This window comes from Rhinoderma darwinii, chromosome 5, assembly GCF_050947455.1.
Source record: "Rhinoderma darwinii isolate aRhiDar2 chromosome 5, aRhiDar2.hap1, whole genome shotgun sequence".
Classification (NCBI taxonomy): Eukaryota; Metazoa; Chordata; class Amphibia; order Anura; family Rhinodermatidae; genus Rhinoderma; species Rhinoderma darwinii.
The window spans coordinates 337,368,590-337,388,342 of record NC_134691.1 but is presented as its reverse complement, the minus strand read 5'-3'; the positions used below and the strand labels follow the sequence as shown (position 1 = coordinate 337,388,342).

Here is a 19,753-nt window from a genome sequence, read left to right as displayed (position 1 = left end):
GTAGTTATATTCTTGTATATAGGGGGCAGTATTATAGTAGTTATATTCTTGTATATAGGGGCAGTATTATAGTAGTTATATTCTTGCATATAGGAGCAGTATTATAGTAGTTATATTCTTGTATATAGGGAGCAGTATTATAGTAGTTATATTATTGTATATAGGGGCAGTATTATAGCAGTTATATTCTTGTATATAGGGAGCAGTATTATAGTAGTTATATTCTTGTATATAGGGAGCAGTATTATAGTAGTTATATTATTGTATATAGGGGCAGTATTATAGTAGTTATATTCTTGTATATAGGAGGCAGTATTATAGTAGTTATATTCTTGTATATAGGAGCAGTATTATAGTAGTTATATTCTTGTATATAGGAGGCAGTATTATAGTAGTTATATTCTTGTATATTGAGGGAAGTATTATAGTAGATATATTCTTGTATATAGGAGCCGTATTATAGTAGTTATATTCTTGTATATAGGAGCAGTATTATAGTAGTTATATTCTTGTATATAGGGGGCAGTATTATAGTAGTTATATTCTTGTATATAGGGGCAGTATTATAGTAGTTATATTCTTGTATATAGGGGCAGTATTATAGTAGTTATATTCTTGTATATAGGGGCAGTATTATAGCAGTTATATTCTTGTATATAGGGGCAGTATTATAGTAGTTATATTCTTGTATATAGGAGCAGTATTATAGTAGTTATATTATTGTATATAGGAGCAGTATTATAGTAGTTATATTCTTGTATATAGGGAGCGGTATTATAGTAGTTATATTCTTGTATATAGGAGCAGTATTATAGTAGTTATATTCTTGTATATAGGAGCAGTATTATAGTAGTTATATTCTTGTATATAGGGGCAGTATTATAGTAGTTATATTCTTGTATATAGGAGCTAGTATTATAGTTATAGTGTTGTCTATTAGGGGTTCACATTTTTTATCATTTTATTTTGCCATTATCAGCATATTTGTAATAAAAAAAAAATATATATATATATATCCCAGACACAGGGAATTACCAGATCTACAGGAATAGGCTCTCACCAAGCATGCTCCCAGCTATGAGAATGTCAAACAGTGTATCGGCATAGCGGCGATAGTCCAATCGCGATCCTGTCGTGTCAAGAAATTTAGCTACTGCTTCCAGTTCGTTCCCTGCTTCATTGAGGCCCTGGATGATGGGGTCCCGGAAAACTGTAGGTTCAAATTTCTCTTTTTCATCTGTTAAGTAAACACGGAAAGAAAGGATTTGTGGATAAATGACAAAATGGCATCAAATAGAGCGGAGTAACACAGAACTGCAGGATCAAACTACACCGGGTTTGATCGTAACCATTGAGACATAGGTCTCCATAAGAGCTGTATACACAAAGCGGTAGGTTAGGATTAGTAGATGGGTTTCTATTTTGCTAAGTCATTTTTAGGTTCAACATCCATTATGACAAACATTTACAAAACGTCATGGCGGGTGGGTGGATAGAAGTAAGGAGCGGGCTCAGGCGCTGAGCCCGTCCAAAAGAAGCAGCTGACACCCCGCTTCAATGGCCAGGATCGGGAATAAGTCTAATCCTGGCTCTTTAACCACGTAGACGACGCAGTGAATGTCGACTACATCATCTAAGCGGTTAGATAAAGGAGGGGCCCTGTCATACTATTGCTCCCCGCGACGTAACCCGTTGAAGTCTATTGTACCAATAATCACATATTTATGTCTTTTAGTTGGACTAAAAAAATAAAATATTTTCTAATTTAAAAAAAATAAGTTTTAAAAAGCCCACCCTTTAACCATTTTTCCCATAACACAACGCACACAATAAAAAAAAATGAACATAACTGGTATCGCCGGGTCCGTAAAAGTCTGTCGGATGAATAATGTTCTATTGTAATAGCTCAAAGTGAAAACAAATCGCAAAAAAACAGAAGACACCAGAATTGTTGGTTTCTTGGTCACCTTGCCTCCCCCCAAAAAATTGAATAAAAAGTGATATGTACCCCACAAAAGGTAAATGTAACCAATAAAACTACAGCTTTCCTTGCAAAAAAACACAAGCTCTCACACCGCTCCATCAATGGAAAAATAAAGAACGTTATGGGTCTCAGAACAAAAGTAATTTTTGACAAAATTGTTTAAAACATGTAAAAAGTTAAAAAAAAAAACACGATATAAATTTTGGAAAAAAATCAAAACTCCAAAAACAAAAAAAATCGGAGGAATTGATGTTTTTTTGCCTCCATCCCACAGAATTAAAAAAATATATATATATTTTAGTACATTATATTGTACATAAAAAAACAAAACATAAATGCAGACCTGCGCAATATCCGGAGTTCATAGAGTAGTAAGAGCGGACGCTCATTCCTTCACATAAGGCACATGGTATAATCCCGATCACAGCTTCTACACCATTACATGGTACATGAAATGGTGTGATTAAAAAAATACAACCCGCCATGAAAAAACAAGCCCTCATATAAACTATGTAAAAGGAAAAAAAAAAAAAAAAAAAAAAAAGTTATGGCTCTTTGAAGGCGGGGGAAGAAAAAACAAAGATGAAGAAAGGAAATATGGTCTGGTTCTTTTTTTTTTTTTTTAAATCAAACCAGTTTTTATTGATATTACAACATACATGAAAAATCTCATGTACATCAACTCAATTCCAACAGTCAATACATTTTTGGTTTTGTACATCATATACAGTTACATGTAACATAACTCCCCCTTCCCTCCATCCCAACTCTCCCCCCCCCCCCCGCAGTACCTCCTCCTTTCCCTGACTCGTATAACCATTCTCTCTCCTGCCTCATACTTATTTATCAATAATCGCCTCCTGATCATTTCACCTTACGATGTTTCCTACCTCCCTGCCGTGCCATAATTGTGTACCCATTTTCCCCATTGCTTATCATGTTTGTGTGTTGCCCCACGTTTTAGATATATCCGATGTTCCAATGCCACCGTGTGATTAACGTATCCCACTAGTTCAGACACCTCCGGGGGATCCGTATTCAGCCAATATTTCGCTATTAATTTCCTAGCATGATACAGAACCTTTTTTATGGCCAGTAATTCAGCTCCATCTCCTCCCTCTTCCCCCATACAACCCAACACATAGATCTTAGGTTCTAGCGGAAAATCTCTCCCAAATACCCTCTCTACCATACCTCCAACCTCCTTCCAGTAATCATTCAGCTTCGGACAACCCCAGAACATATGCTTTATGTCTGCCCCTTCAAACGAACACCTGGGACACTCCTGCGTTGGTCTGAGCCTCATTTGCATTAACACCTTAGGCGTCCTATACACTCTATGTAGGAGAAAAAGTTGTGACCTCCTGTGTGCTACACTAATGGAAAGCATTTTGGGCGATTCCAGTATCTCCTCCCACTCATCATCAGTTATATTCCCCACATCCTCTTCCCATTTGCATCTGATCTCCCCCATCGGATCTCCAAGGAATTTGGAAAGTAATGTACCATAGATCACAGAAATAATCCCTTTAGTGTCCTTTGCTCCCAGTACCTGTTCCATCACTCCCATAGTAGAGCAGCTCAAGTCCACCAACCTACCCTGGGCCTGTGCCGCAGCTTAAGGTATTGATAAAACATCCGATGTGGGAGACCAAACTCCTCCTGTAGCTGTGAGAACAATTTGAGACTTCCCCCCTCATATACCTGGTATACTTATCTGACCCCAGCTTGTTCCCACTCCTGTAAACCGTCCAAGGTATTGAATTCCCATAGGTATGGATTGTCCCATAGAGGCATATAATTGGAGCACCCAGTAACGCCCAGTATTTTTTTGCATTCCCACCAGACCCTATGTATCAATAGCAAAGTCGGTTTCTCTTTCGCCTCCCTCCTTAGTTTATGAGACTCCATTGCCTCTAGTATATCCGTGCACTGACTCAAATAATACACCAGTTTCCCACTAGAACCCCACTCTTCCCTATTCTTCCAACCTTTAAAGTGTTGCGCTTGGGCTGCTAAATAATATATCCACGCATTTGGAATAGCTAATCCTCCCTTTTCTGTTGGTAATTGTAATTTTTCCAATTTAATCCTGGGGATCCCCCTTTTCCACACTAAGTCCCTAAACAAATTATGTATTCTCCTGAACCAGTATTTAGGCAACCACACTGGGGCATTATGCACCACATAAAGAACCTGAGGCGTCAGAATCATTTTGATCAGGTTTGCTCTTCCTAGCGCTGAAAGTGGTAGCCCAAGCCATATTCTAGTCTTATCTTTTAGTTTTTCCAATAATGGTTTCACATTCAACGCAACAAAATCCTGCACCCTCCCCGAGACCTTAATCCCCAGATATTTAAATTCCTTAAAGGAACAGTGTCATCACAAATTATTTTTTTATATGTTAAAGATGTTAGTGCTTTATTAAAAACGTTTATATTCATTTGTGTGTTTGTGTTTTACTTTTTCTTATTTTTACACTTTTTCTTCCCTATGGGGGCTGCCATTTTTTTTCCATTTCTGTCTGTGTCGATTAACGACACATACAGACATGGAATACGGCAGCCACAGTCCCATAGGGACTGCGAACGGCTCCCGTCCCATTGACTTCCGTGTACGGCGTCTGTGTGGGAACTGCGCATGCGCCGCTCCCACACAGTCCAATTCGAAATTGGCGCCGTCCGGCGCCATTTTCCTGTGGACCGGAAGTCGCGGCCGGACAGTAATATTACTACTTCCGGTCGCGGCTTCCGGATTTGTGCACTTGGACCAGCGGCAGCAAACGGAGCGGACGGGCCGGAGGGAGCCGCGGCGGCAGGAGCAGGTAAGAGATTTCAATGTATGTTCGTGTTTGTGTGTGTTTACTACTGTATGTAAACCTACTACACTGTGTGTTAGCTCAAAAAATGGCGACACACAGTGTAGGAGGTTACACCGTTCAAACCCCTCGTTTATCCCGGCACTAGCCAGGATAAAGGAGGGGGGGATGCTGAGAGCTCACTAGAGCGAGGGCTTTTAACCCAATGTTGCAATGCTGCAATTTTGGGAATAGCTCCATCTAGTGACCAAAAATGGGTAGTATTATAAATTTAGAATTAATTAATAATATTTCCTGACTCGTGAAAAAAATAAAAAAATTTGAACAATGTTTAATCACCCACACACTAAATGTTTAATTTAAAAAAAAAAACAAACCATGTTTTTATGGCAACACAATGCCTTTAACACAAGGTACATCAATTCCCCACCACCACCAGTGGCACCTCCAATGGTTTGAGTGGCAGCAATGCCGATTTGCTCCAATTAATTTGCAACCCTGAATATTTACCAAACTGTTCCAATACCGTCATTATCACCGGCAGTGATCGAACTATCGCTCCCAGGAATAGTAGAATATCATCCGCATATAATGCTATGCGTTCCTCCAGCTCCCCACATCGAAATCCTTCTATACCCGGATCTTGCCTTACCATATTTGCCAGAGGTTCGATCGCTAGAGCGAATAATAGTGGGGAAAGTGGACATCCCTGACGCGTCCCCCTCTCCAGTCTAAAGGAATCTGATATCCGCCCATTGGCTCTAATCCTAGCCACCGGTTCCTTATACAGCAATTTTACCCATGCCCTACACTGTGTATCTGCAGCCTCTGTCTGCAAATTCAAGAATAATCTTCTTAGATTAACCGCTGTAGATCTTGATGGCATAAATCCCGACTGATCCGGGCCCACTACCTTAGTCACCACTCTTGTCAGCCTATTAGCAAGATGGTCTGGTTCTTAAGGAGTTAATATATCTTTATAACAGTTCCATTTTTTCTGATACACAGCTCCAAATCCTCTGCATAGACAAAGAGCTAAATGATAAAATTCTGTATCCCTCGCAGCCACCACTAGGGGGAGCTTACTGCATACTGCGAATACATTAAAATCTAATAACACCGTATGCAGTAAGCTCCTCAGCTCCCCCTAGTGGTGGCTGCAAACAGCTAGAATTTTGTTATTTCACTCTAAGCAGAGATTTGGAGCTCTGCATAAAAAAAAAAAACGGAGCTCAGACCATTAGAAAGATTAATTTAGCACAGAATTTTTGACCAGTTTAGATTATTATTTTTTTTTTAAAAATTATAAAAAATGGTGGACATCTACTTTAAAGTCAACTCAGTTCCCAATGTATAATAATCGTTCAGTCTACGCTAATCATACTGTAATGGCAGGAAGGAGGTGAAGGGAAAGTGAGCCCTAATCTACCCACCGCCCTGTCCCTGCCTACTTGCAACGACCCGCCCTAGGCGACGGGGTACAACTGGGCGGCAGTCCCTACGCTGTCTAAGTGCACGGGAAAACAAACAGGGAACACGCAAGGGAAGGGGCAGTAGCCCACGGAACGCCGTGAGGAAACGGAGCGGTGAATGAGTAGTCAGGACCAGGATAAGGTGGAGTATACCCAAGTGAGCACGGAGGAGGAAGCAAGCCGGAGGCAAAGCAAAGCAGGTTAAGCAGAACAGCAGCAAGGCAGAAGCAGGCTGGAGCAAGCAGCAGTGGGGCCAGGAATCCAAAAGAATTACAAGCACTGAGGAGGAGAACACAGCAGGTAATAAAGGACAGGGGGCGGAGCTAACTCTGACTGACCAGGCCGCGATAGGCTCTCCCACTCCTGAGCCTGCCACCCTGGTTGGTGGGAGATGGTGTCAGTCGAACAGGTCTGGCCTCAGGTGTGGATTGATTAATCCCAGGAGTATACCTAGACGTAGTGCCTGGCAGATCCTTTACCGTACTCCCCCTTTTATGAGGGGCCACCGGACCCTTACTAAGAGGACCCGGTTTAGTAGGGAAGAGAAGGTGGAACCTCCTGATCAATACCCCAGCGTGAACATCACGGGCAGGTACCCAAGTCCTCTCCTCCGGCCCGTACCCTCTCCAATGGACCAGGTACTGGAGGGAGCCCTGGACCATCCTACTGTCCATAATCTTGGCCACCTCGAATTCCACCCCCTCAGGGGTGAGAACGGGAACAGGAGGTTTCCTCGAGGGGGACCAGGACGGGGAGCAGCGTTTAAGGAGGGAGGCATGGAAGACGTCATGTATGCGAAAGGATGGGGGCAGCTCCAGACGGAAGGATACAGGGTTGAGGACTTCAATGATCTTATAAGGCCCAATAAATCGGGGAGCAAACTTCCTGGACGGGACCTTAAGGCGCAAGTTCCTGGACGACAACCAGACCAAATCCCCGACGACAAACCGGGGGTTAGCAGAACGTCTACTATCCGCCTGAATCTTTTGTGCGCTCTGGGACGCCTCTAGGTTCTTCTGAACCTGGGCCCAGACAGTGCACAGTTCCCGATGAACATCCTCTACCTCAGGATTATTGGAACAACCAGGGGAAACGGAGGAGAACCTTGGGTTAAACCCGAAATTACAGAAAAACGGGGAGACCCCTGACGAGTTACTGACCCGGTTATTCAGGGAAAATTCAGCAAGGGGAAGGAATGAGACCCAATCGAATTGACAGTCCGAGATGAAACACCTTAAATATTGTTCCAGGGACTGGTTAGTCCTCTCCGTTTGGCCATTAGTTTCGGGATGGAAGGCGGAGGAGAAGGACAGATCAATCTCCAACTTTTTACAAAAGGCTCTCCAAAATAAGGAAACAAATTGTACCCCTCTGTCAGAAACGATATTGACTGGGGCCCCATGGAGACGCAGGATGTGTTTCACAAACAAAGAAGCTAACGTCTTGGCGTTAGGTAGCTTCTTAAGGGGCACAAAGTGGCACATCTTGCTGAAGCGGTCTACTACCACCCACACCACCGACTTGCCCTGAGATGGAGGCAAATCGGTGATGAAATCCATGGAGATATGGGTCCAAGGTCTCTGGGGAATGGGCAAGGAACGTAGTAGGCCCGCAGGTCGGGACCTAGGGGTTTTGGACCTAGCGCAAACCTCACAAGCGGCGACGTAAGCCCTAACGTCTTTAGGCAACCCAGGCCACCAATAGTTTCTGGTAATGAGGTGTTTGGTGCCCAAGATGCCAGGATGACCAGATAGAGCGGAGTCATGGTTTTCCCGGAGTACCCATAGCCGGTATTGCAGGGGAACAAACAGTTTGTCCCCAGGGACGTTCCCGGGAGCTGCACCCTGATCAGCCGCGATATCAGAAGCTAAAATCAGAATCCGTGGCAGAAATGATTATACCAGGGGGTAAAATACAAGCAGGATTTTTCTCGGAAGGAGGATTGGCCATGAAACTACGTGACAGGGCATCAGCCTTAATATTCTTGGACCCAGCCCTATAGGTAACCAAGAAATTAAATCTGGTAAAGAATAGTGCCCACCGAGCTTGTCTAGGATTAAGCCTCCGGGCCGATTCTAGGAAAACCAGATTCTTGTGATCCGTAAGGACCGTTACCTGGTGTCTGGCCCCCTCCAGGAAGTGCCGCCACTCTTCAAAAGCCCATATAATGGCTAGAATTTCGCGGTTGCCAATATCATAGTTACTCTCCGTGGGCGAAAACTTCCTAGAGAAGTAAGCACAGGGGTGGAGATGGGTGAGGGAGCTGGTACCCTGGGACAAGACGGCCCACACTCCCACCTCGGATGCGTCAACCTCCACAATAAATGGCTCCTCTTGGTTGGGCTGAATCAGCACGGGGGCCGAGATAAAGCACTTCTTGAGGGTCTCAAAGGCCTGGACGGCCTCAGGGGGCCAATGGAGGACATCAGCACCCTTGCGAGTAAGGTCCGTAAGAGGCTTAGCGATGACCGAGAAGTTGTCAATAAATCTCCTGTAATAGTTGGCGAACCCTAAAAAACACTGTAACGCCTTAAGGGAGGCAGGTTGGACCCATTCCGCCACAGCCTGAACCTTGGCAGGGTCCATGCGGAATTCATGAGGAGATCCCTCAGGATTTCATTAATAAAATTCTGGAAGACGGCAGGGGCATTACACAACCCAAAGGGCATGACCAGGTATTCGAAATGACCCTCGGGTGTGTTGAACGCAGTTTTCCACTCATCCCCCTCTTTGATGCGGATAAGGTTATATGCCCCCCGTAGATCGAACTTAGAAAACCATTGGGCTCCCTGAACCTGATTAAAAAGATCCGGAATCAAAGGAAGTGGGTACTGGTTCCTTACGGTGACCTTATTCAGGTTACGATAATCAATGCACGGCCTAAGACCACCATCCTTCTTCCCCACGAAGAAGAAGCCAGCACCTACAGGAGAAGTCGAGGGGCGAATGAAACCCTTGGCCAGGAATTCTTGGATATACTCCCTCATAGCTTCACGTTCAGGACATGAAAGATTAAATATCCTACCCTTAGGAAGCTTGGCACCAGGCACCAAATCGATGGCGCAATCGTAATCTCTATGGGGGGGCAACACCTCGGAGGCCTCCTTAGAAAACACATCGGCGAAGTCCTGAACAAACTCAGGAAGCGTGTTTACCTCCTCCCGGGGAGAAATAGAGTTAACAGAAAGACATGACATAAGACATTCATTACCCCATTTGGTGAGATCCCCAGTATTCCAATCAAACGTGGGATTATGCAGCTGCAACCAGGGAAGGCCTAAAACCAGATCAGACGATAATCCCTGCATCACCAGTACAGAGCACTGCTCCAAATGCATGGAGCCAACCAGGAGTTCAAAAACAGGAGTATGCTGAGTAAAATAACCATTAGCAAGGGGAGTTGAGTCGATTCCTACTACAGGGATAGGATAAGGTAAATCAATACAAGGCATCTTTAGAGACATAGCAAATTCCACAGACATGATATTAGCAGATGAGCCAGAATCCACGAAAGCACTGCCCGTGGCAGACCGGCCAGCAAACGAGACCTGAAAGGGAAGCAAAATCTTATTGCGTTTCACATTAACGGGAAATACCTGTGCGCCCAAGTGACCTCCCCGATGATCACTTAGGCGCGGAAGTTTTCCGGCTTTTTATTCTTGCGCCTGGGACAGGTGTTCAGAAGATGCTTGTCGTCCCCACAGTAGAAGCAGAGACCCTTCATTCTGCGAAACTCCCTACGTTGTCGAGGGGACATGGAGGCCCCGAGTTGCATAGGTACCTCAGAGTCCTCCGTGGAGGGGCGAGGAGACGGGACCTCGGGGGGGATTGCAGAAAAGTCAGAGGGGAGCACATTGAAGCGTTCAAGCTGACGTTCCCTGAGACGTCGGTCAAGTCGTACTGCTAGGGCCATAACCTGGTCAAGGGAGTCAGAAGAGGGGTAGCTAACCAGCAGATCCTTCAGGGCGTCAGATAATCCTAACCTAAACTGGCACCTTAGGGCCGGATCGTTCCACCGAGAAGCTACGCACCACTTTCTAAAATCAGAACAGTACTCCTCAACCGGTCTCCTACCCTGACGTAAGGTCACCAGCTGACTCTCGGCTAAGGCAGTCCTGTCAGTTTCGTCGTAAATGAGTCCGAGGGCAGAGAAAAAGCAATCAACAGAGGAAAGTTCAGGGGCGTCAGGAGCCAAGGAGAAGGCCCACTCTTGGGGCCCTTCCTGGAGTCGGGATATAATGATACCCACCCGCTGGTTCTCGGAACCTGAGGAGTGGGGTTTAAGGCGGAAATACAGTCTGCAACTCTCCCGGAAGGAGAGAAACGTCTTACGGTCCCCTGAGAACCGGTCAGGTAACTTGAGGTCGGGTTCTAGAGGTGAGGTGAGGGGAACTACTACGGCAGCGTCACCCTGGTTGACCCTCTGGGCCAGGGCCTGGACCTGTAGGGAGAGGCCCTGCATCTGCTGGGTCAGGGTCTCAAGGGGGTCCATGATAGCGTCAGCGTAGGGGAAATGGTAGACTAGGTAAGGGGCTTGTAATTATGTAATAGCAGGAAGGAGGTGAAGGGAAAGTGAGCCCTAATCTACCCACCGCCCTGTCCCTGCCTACTTGCAACGACCCGCCCTAGGCGACGGGGTACAACTGGGCGGCGGTCCCTACACTGTCTAAGTGCACGGGAAAACAAACTGGGAACACGCAAGGGAAGGGGCAGTAGCCCACGGAACGCCGCGAGGAAACGGAGCGGTGAATGAGTAGTCAGGACCAGGATGAAGTGGAGTATACCAAAGAGAGCACGGAGGAGGAAGCAAGCCGGAGGCAAAGCAGGTTAAGCAGAACAGCAGCAAGGCAGAAGCACGGCAGAAGCAGGCTGGAGCAAGCAGCAGTGGGGCCAGGAATCCAAAAGAATTACAAGCACTGAGGAGGAGAACACAGCAGGTAATAAAGGACAGGGGGCGGAGCTAACTCCGACTGACCAGGCCGCGATAGGCTCTCCCACTCCTGAGCCTGCCACCCTGGTTGGTGGGAGATGGTGTCAGTCGAACAGGTCTGGCCTCAGGTGTGGATTGATTAATCCCAGGAGTATACCTAGACGTAGTACCTGGCAGATCCCTAACACATACATATTTTTTTTCTTCACCCACCGCAACGTGTGAACAGAAAAGATCACAAGGAGTTATTTATAACATGAAATATTTATTTTTCGGAATATAGCCCATCCCCCATCCGCACTTAATAGCCTGAGCTGCTATTGTCTTTTAATCCTACCAGAATCCACTGGGCGCATAACAAACCGAAACATCTACAGACGGGACGCAACGACAGAAATGTATCTTTTACAATTAGCTTTGTGAAATCAATTCTAAACAAATAAAATATCATCTAAAAACAAAAAAAAATAAAAATTTATATTCCATCTGCAGAGCACAGTAGGAGCTGGATTGCTTGTGGGTAAGTTGGGAAGATGAAAGCGAGCGGCCAAATAATTTTTTATTAAAATAAAATATATAAAATAGTAAATAACCATATCTGCAAAAAAAACAAGACATGCAGTGTCCTGGGGCATAGTGCCACTTTGTTTCCCATTTAAAAGCAATAAGGTTGCATGAGGGTGCCATCTTAAAGAGGTAGTCGCATGAAGAAAATCCCTACTCAAAAAAAAATTTCAATGATCTAAAATACTTAAAGGGCCATAGACAAACACGTGATTCTGTCAATAGTCGTCAATCACACAGTGCGAGACGAAGACCTAAGGGTATGTTCACACGGGCTAATTTCGGCAGTAAACGCAAAGAAAAATCGGAAGCAGAAAGCCTCCAAACATCCGCTTATTGATTTCAATGGAAAATACGGCGTTCTGTTCAGCCGGGGCATTTTTTACGGGGCTGTTTTGAAAAAACGGCGGGTAAAAAGACACCCGCGAAAAAGAAGTGCATGTCACTTCTTCAGCTGTTTTTTGGAGCAGTTTTTCATTGACTCAAAAACAGCTCCAAAAACGGCCGTAAAAAACGCTGCGAAAAATGCGAGATGCTAAAAAAACGGCTGAAAATCAGGAGCGGTTTTCCCTTGGAAACAGCGCCGTATTTTCAGATGTTTTTTTAGTAAGCGTGTGAACATAGCCTAACAGTCAGAAAGCTGTGAAATCATTGGTGATCTCATTGTTTGGGTGAGAATATCCTAAAAGGGATAAAAAAAAAAAAAAAAAAAAAAAAAAAAAAAAAAAAAAAGCTTCCATGTTCTGTTTCTTTAGCGCACAGCTCAGGTTCACTCATCCTTCACATACAGAAATCTCAGCTGCCACTAGAGGGCGATCTATGCACAATTGTATATGGCTCCTATTGACCTGAATAGAAGTCACATACAGATCGCCCTCTAGTGGCATGGATGGGCTGGCAAGATTTTCTTTGAATTTGGTGAATGTACCAAAGAAAAAAGGAGCACCAGAGCCTTCATCAAGAATATAAGGAAAATACTCCAAATCATTTATACTGCTGGATTCTTAGAAAAAAATTAATTGACACTGGAAAATGTTACATTTAGATGGAACAGAAAATCTAATACCGGTCAGATGAAGGTTTGTTCAGTGGGAAACTTACCCCTCTTTCTGGTTTTAAACCGCTGGCCCGTTAGCACTGGCTTCTGGTGCTTATTCATAACATTTCTGTAAATGAAAAAAATATATATAAAATCGATATAATTTTTTTTATTTTAATAAAATTAGCATTTTCTTTGTACAATTTTCCCATCTATGTACAAACCATTGTAGATATATGGATACACAATTCTTAAAATATATCTGGCACAATGGTGTCTTGTGTCTATTCTTGTAGCGATATCCTGGATGCTCCTTGCTCATCGGTTGGAAGTTGTCGAAATCTATTTTAAATACCATATTAGGGAATTCTGAGGGGTGGGGGGGTCCCCTTATCCAACTACTTCCGTTATCCAGAATGAAGAGCAGCTGTAAAGAGAGCCTCGCTCTGGAGGACCCACCATGCTTTACATGGACAGCCCATTGGATTTCAATGAGAACTGTGTAATGCTGCATTTCTCCTGTGGTGGCGCTGCAGGGAAACAGAACACTTGCTACAGGTTCCTCATAGATCAGAGTCGATTGTTGGCAGGTCCAGCAGCAAGACATTTTTTGATTAACTTCTTATTGGGCGATTATTGTTACTTGATCTTGAGGTTTACTGCGGATTTCCCGCTTTTCAATGTAGAAGAGGTGAAATCCACAGCAGAAAACATGCAAATAAGGCCTCGTGCACATCTGTGCTAGGGCTCCGTTCCGACGTTCCATCTGAGCTTTCCGTCGGAACAGAGCCCTGACAGACACAAACAGAAGCCATAGGTTTCCGTCACCATTGATTTCAATGGTGACGGATCCGATGCCAATGGTTTCCGACTACGTTATTAATTCCGTCAAAAAGACCGAACCCTTGCACAACGGAGACAAACGTAAACCATTGGCACCGGATTCGTCACCATTGAAATCAACGGTGATGGAAACGGAAACCTATGGTTTCCGTATGTGTCTGTCAGGGCTCCGTTCCGACAGGAAAGCTCCGACGGAACGTCTGAACGGAGCCCTAGTGCAGATATAAATGAAGCCTAACACGTGTAGATTTTGTAGTATAAGGGTATGTGCACACGATATCGACCATTAAAACAGCTCCGTAATTTCAGACGTAATTGCTCGTACTCGCGTTTTGCGGGGCGTCCATTACGGCCGTAATTTGGAGCTGTTCTTCATTGGAATCAATGAAAAACAGCTCAAATTACGTCCCAAGAAGTGTCCTGCACTTCTTTGACGAGGCGGTTATTTTACGCTCCGTCTTTTGACAGCGACGCGTAAAATTACAGGTCGTCGGCACAGTACGTCGGCAGATATTTGCCGACGTATTGGAGCCGTAAATCGAGGCATAATACGCCTCGTTTACGCCTGAAAATAGGTCGTGTGAACCCAGCCTAAAAGCTGTGGCTGTAGCATTTCCATCCTGTGTGAGTACAGATGGAGGACATTGTTCACACAGCGCAGGTTTGCTGCAGATTTTGCATGCAGTTTTTTAAATCCAAAACCAGTAACGGATCCTAAAGAAAAAAAAAAAAAAAAGACCCCTTAAGGCCGTTCTATATTTCTTCTGTTTATGCTTCATTTCTGCTTTTGGCTTATAAAATACATGCAACATCTGCAGCAAATCTGCACTGTGTGAACAAGGATTAAGTGCCAGTTCACACGTTGCGTAAATACAGATGTTCCGCAACGGAAATCATTGCGCCCCCTTCACCTTCCTGGTCAGGACCTTGTGTGCAGGGACCCGGCGGCAGTTCTGCTCCTGACTGAAGTCTGGTCTGCAGGGTCTAGAGTCCTGACAGCTGCTGTCCCTGGTCTGGATTTGGACAACAGTCCGCCAGCTGAGGACTGCTGGTCTATGGAATGGGGAGGGTGATATTACTAGGGTGTGTGGAGGTTTTGGCCATTTAATTTTAGGGTCTACAAAAGTTCTCATTGTGATGGATTTCAAAAGAGGGACAGTAAACCCGCTCCCCCTCCCCTTACTTTTACGTGAAAGGTGACAACCAGGATGATCTCCACAAAATCCCCGGTGATGGCTACAGATTCCTTTTATGTAGTTTAAACACCATTCACATCAATATCTACGTCCTTCCTGGCAGTTATATGGTGTATATGTGTGAGCATTGATGTAGATGGTGATTTGACTCCACCCAAGGTCTCCATGACAACACTGCACCTGACAGTAATCAGGAGAGGACATAGTCATCAGATTCTTGCAGTAGTGCAGCCTCAGTCTTTGGGCCTGTAATTTCAAGCGCTCATATCTCAGCCTACAAGTACGATATTAATAAACGGTTTTCACACTTTTAATCTACACTAAAGGGACTTTTATTAAGGTCTCCTGGTAGGCCGCCTTCATGAAAAAATATATTTGGGGACATACAAAGGATATTAATTTTATTCCTACAAGAAAAAAAAAAGTCAGTGAGATGTTGGCGAAATCTGCATAATCCATGCGAGTGTAAAACCAGAACGCCGTCGATGACCGGGTGGTTTATGTTATGACAGGTCTGTCTCCTGCCGTAATATTATTTTGAGCCGGGCGACATCTGCACGCGGATATATTTAGCTTACAATTTAGTGTCCTGTAATCTGCTCTGGAGTATCAGGGTCAAGCTGAACAAGGTGCTGATCACTGCGCTCCGCTCCGGGGAGGAAAGTAACACTTAAAGGGAAACTCCACTCAAAATGCTCTATACCCCGCTCTACGTCACTGGTTGTCCTGAGATTACCCGTGCAGCCATATTAAAATTAAAGAAATAGTTTATGAGGTAATCCACGTTCTTTATCCATTATCAATAATGGGCCCCCAAGTCTATAAACTGTCCCAACACTAAATGTGTCAGTTGCCCATAGCAACCAATCAGATCACACCTTCCATTTACTAGCCTGTTCTGGGAAAATGAAAGCTCAAATCTGATTGGTTGGTATGGGCAACACTGACAATGCTTGCTCAGCAGTTTTTATGCAGAAGATCCTATATGTATAATATGCATTTCCTCCTAACAGTCCCGTTTTTCGTGGGACTGTATATCCAATGGAACAGCGAAGAGGCGTGGCTTATACAGATTTGCATTAAAGGGGCGTTTCTATGTAATATAGCGCAGAATGGGGTGGGGCCTAAATGTCATGATTTGTGGTGCAAATGTTGGGAGGACAGCAAACTTATCGTTTAAAGGGCAACCACCACCTAAAATAAAAAGCCCATAGGAAATATAAGGTCTTGATACGTCCACACGACCGTATTTTCATCCATCCGTAAATACTGTCCGTAAAAACGGATCCGTAGTCATCCGCAACTTATCCGCGCATACTGAACATTATCCGCAAATACGGTCTGTAGAGCATCCGTAATGCATCCGTATATACGGATACGCAAAAAAAAAACAAAAAACAGAAAACCCACAAATAATATGCAACATCTGCAAACCTGGTGTCGCCTAGCAACGCTTCCAGAATTACGGGCGGCTACAGGTGCGAATTTTACGGTCGTGTGCATGGGCCTAAAACAGCACTCACAAAAGGTTGACACCCAGCTTTCTAAGACTCCTGAATGACCAAATCTGCCAAGTTATGTGCCCATATTGCTGCATAACTAGAGAGCTGTAATTTAGAGCCCTAGAAAAGCTGAGTGACACCCTGTGGGCGGACATGTTTGTCAGCACCCAGGTTTTCATGAAGAGGATGTAACACAAAAAAAAAAAATTATTTAGACAAAGAGGACAAATTATTATTACTTTTTTTTTTAAGGAGGGGGCTGTAAATTTTAGGGTAAAAATATTTTGTATAAATACAGGAGATGACATTTTTTGTTTTTACAGTCGCCATACTCATCATCCGTCGCCGAGCACGGTTATCTCCGTCGCTGTGCCCCTTCACCCCCTCTCAGGTTCCCAAACACTCACACGGACCTGCAGACTGATGTGTATATTTTAGGATCAGTTTCCAAGAAGAAATTCTCTCACGGACATGAAGCTGCCGCTGTTCAGAACATCAGGTGTATGAGGAGGGAAACAAGGAGCAAACACCCCCCATTACAACACGGGCTGCATGTTTCCTCTCCCATCATCAATCCTAAAAACAATGGGGTTTATACTACTCTTCAGTTCTTCCTTTTAGCCAGCGACCAATCATTTATCTAAAAAAAACAAAAACTAAAACCGGGTCTTCCTTTTAACGCTCTATGTACTGTATTTGGTGTCTAGGGGAGGGGGCGCTGCCGTGACTACAGGGTGGGAATGGCGCTGCCGTGACTGTATCGGTGACTGCACTGCATCGGCCCATTACGCGGGCACTGCATCGGCCCATTACGCGGGCACTGTATCGGCCTATTACGCGGGCACTGTATCGGCCTATTACGCGGGCACTGTATCGGCCTATTACGCGGGCACTGTATCGGCCTATTACGCGGGCACTGTATCGGCCTATTACTCGGGCACTGTATCGGCCTATTACTCGGGCACTGTATCAGCGTATTACGCGGGCACTGTATCGGCCTATTACGCGGGCACTGTATGGGCCTATTACTCGGGCACTGTATCGGTCTATTATTTGGGCACTATCGGTATACTACTCATGCACTGTATCGGTCTATTACGCGGGCACTGTATGGGCCTATAACTCGGGCACTGTATAGCTATGTTCACACGCTCAACAAAAAACAGCTGTAAAATATGGAGCTGTTTTCAAGGGAAAACCGCCTCTGATTTACAGCCGTTTTTTATGCATCAGGCGTTTTTTTTACGACTCCAGATCAAGAAGTGACATGCACTTCTTTTTTACGGGGCGTTTTTACAAACGGGCGCGTAAAAAAAATCACCCCATGGGAACTAAACATTGTTTTTCTCATTGGAATCAATGGGCAGACGTTTGGCGGTGTTCAGCCCCCGTATCTTTAGCCGTTTTTTGGGGCGTTTACGGACGAAAAAACAGCTGAAAATAGGCCGTGTGAACACACCCCATCAGTGTATTACTTGGGCATGTAGGAGTAGAATATTTGGGCTCTATATAAGGGGGGCATCAATAGACCGTATTGCCCAGGACATCTGCCATTGCAATGTCTATTGTCACATTGTGAGAGATTGGGATAATAACTTTTACATGACATAATTGCTAATAGGACAATTCCCTCGTATAATGTTTAATGTGCCTCCGTTTGAACCGGATGATGAGCAGCCGTGAGCAACATCACCGTGGAATCTCCCCAAGACAATGTCATCGTAGGTCTGCAGCGGAGGAGGGGGAGCTCCCCCAGAATGAAAGATTCAGTCATTGGGATTGCAACATTTATTATAAGAACAAACAAAAACAAGACACTATACACAAGTCTAACAACGAACCGAGGACGCACCCTGGAAATAAGAGGTGCAAGAGTTTGAAGGCATTAACGTAGGATCAATTTTAAAGGGAGCAGGACAGATGTAAAACCTGTGCAGACTTAACTTCTCACAGCTGAGGATTTGCTACAGTTGTATCCAGTCTAGACAATCCTCTGTGAATTAAACACAGCAGCACAATTCTCTCTTGTCCTGATTTTGCAACAATGTATCAGTGCAGGTAAAATGTATTAGTTTGGAGTGCATGGCATGATATATCGGTATTATGTGGGCTGTATGTGGCCGTATTACCTTGGCATGATATATCGGTATTATGTGGGTCGTATATGGCAGTATTACATTGGCTGAAATTATCAAAAAAATTGTTGGGTTGTTGTCCAGAACTAAATTTATTTTTTTATAAAGCAGTCTCTGATGGTAGCAGGTAGCTGACCCCATTTCGGTCAATTCTATGCCCATCCCCTATATGGAGCCCACAGCTGACTGTTTGCTATATTTAAGGGCCGGTTACAACCTTAGTAAATGAGAGTTGCTGTCAAAAAGGTCACTCTGGAAGTCGCCACCTCCGGCCCGATGACTTATGCCGCTTACTATGTGACCTAGAAGTAAACAGCTGCGGGTGCGGCGCCGCCTCCGGCGACACTTGTAACACTGGACACAAGTAAATAAGCAAATCAAACAGGAAAAATCCTGGATCACGAGCAAAGAACATGTTCTAGCGACATCTCCCCAGACCACACACTGTGCTCCAAGGAAAGTCCAAAAATTCCCATTGTGTCTCCAATTAACACTACAAAGGGATTTTTCCAGTTCACGTTCCTATTAAAATGAGAACGCGTCATTAAAACGGATACACAAATACAGTGTCGAGGTGCCATTTACAATAGGAAACGATAGGTGCCGGATTATCAGGTATTCTGGATTATGTAGCTACCACTTGTATTATTCTTGTACTGATCTGGAGTTACAGCTAGAGAGATTAGGATTTATGCTTCATACATGGCTTTAGTTTTGCCCAGTGGAGTGTCTGCATGTTAATACATTATAATAACGGCTAAATGCAGCCACCACTAGGGGGAGCTCTCTGCATAGAGAATTATACAGCTCACTTTGTGTTCAATAGTGGTTGTATAAATCCAAATAGCTTTCCAAAGTGCAAGTCAGGGGAGCAGAAAATGTGAGCCCTGCCCCCTCACTTCAGAAACAAGAGATTTCTGAGTAAAGAAGGGTCATGTCATGTGACTCCTTTGGTTCTCATTATAGGTTGTGAGGACTATTATAGGGGTCAGGGAGGAGGTCTTAATTTCTCTGCTCTCCTGGCTGGCACTTTTGGGGATTGAATCATGGCCAGCGTCGACGGGAAGTCATACCGATGCCACAATAAAAAATTAAGTTTTGTCTTGGTGACCCGGAGATTGAATTTAATTAGAAATGCGGCATCCTGCAACTTTACCACCGGAGCTCACAAAGTTATCAGAGAGTCCCTATTTTCCCTTTTTCTAAAATTCAAGAAATGAAGCTCCAATGTTTTTTGCCAAATTGCTGCTGTAAAATTTATGGTCATTCA

The 19,753-nt window shown here is 44.4% G+C and overlaps 1 protein-coding gene across 1 annotated transcript in view; it reads right to left on the bottom strand.

Moving 5' to 3' along the window:
* The window catches only part of BZW2 (basic leucine zipper and W2 domains 2), a 41,813-nt gene that overhangs the window by 10,272 nt on the left and 11,788 nt on the right, over positions 1–19,753 (bottom strand). The window contains 2 exon segments of the mRNA XM_075828279.1: positions 1,045–1,237; positions 12,870–12,934. Coding sequence (XP_075684394.1) covers positions 1,045–1,237; positions 12,870–12,934 — 258 coding nt within the window.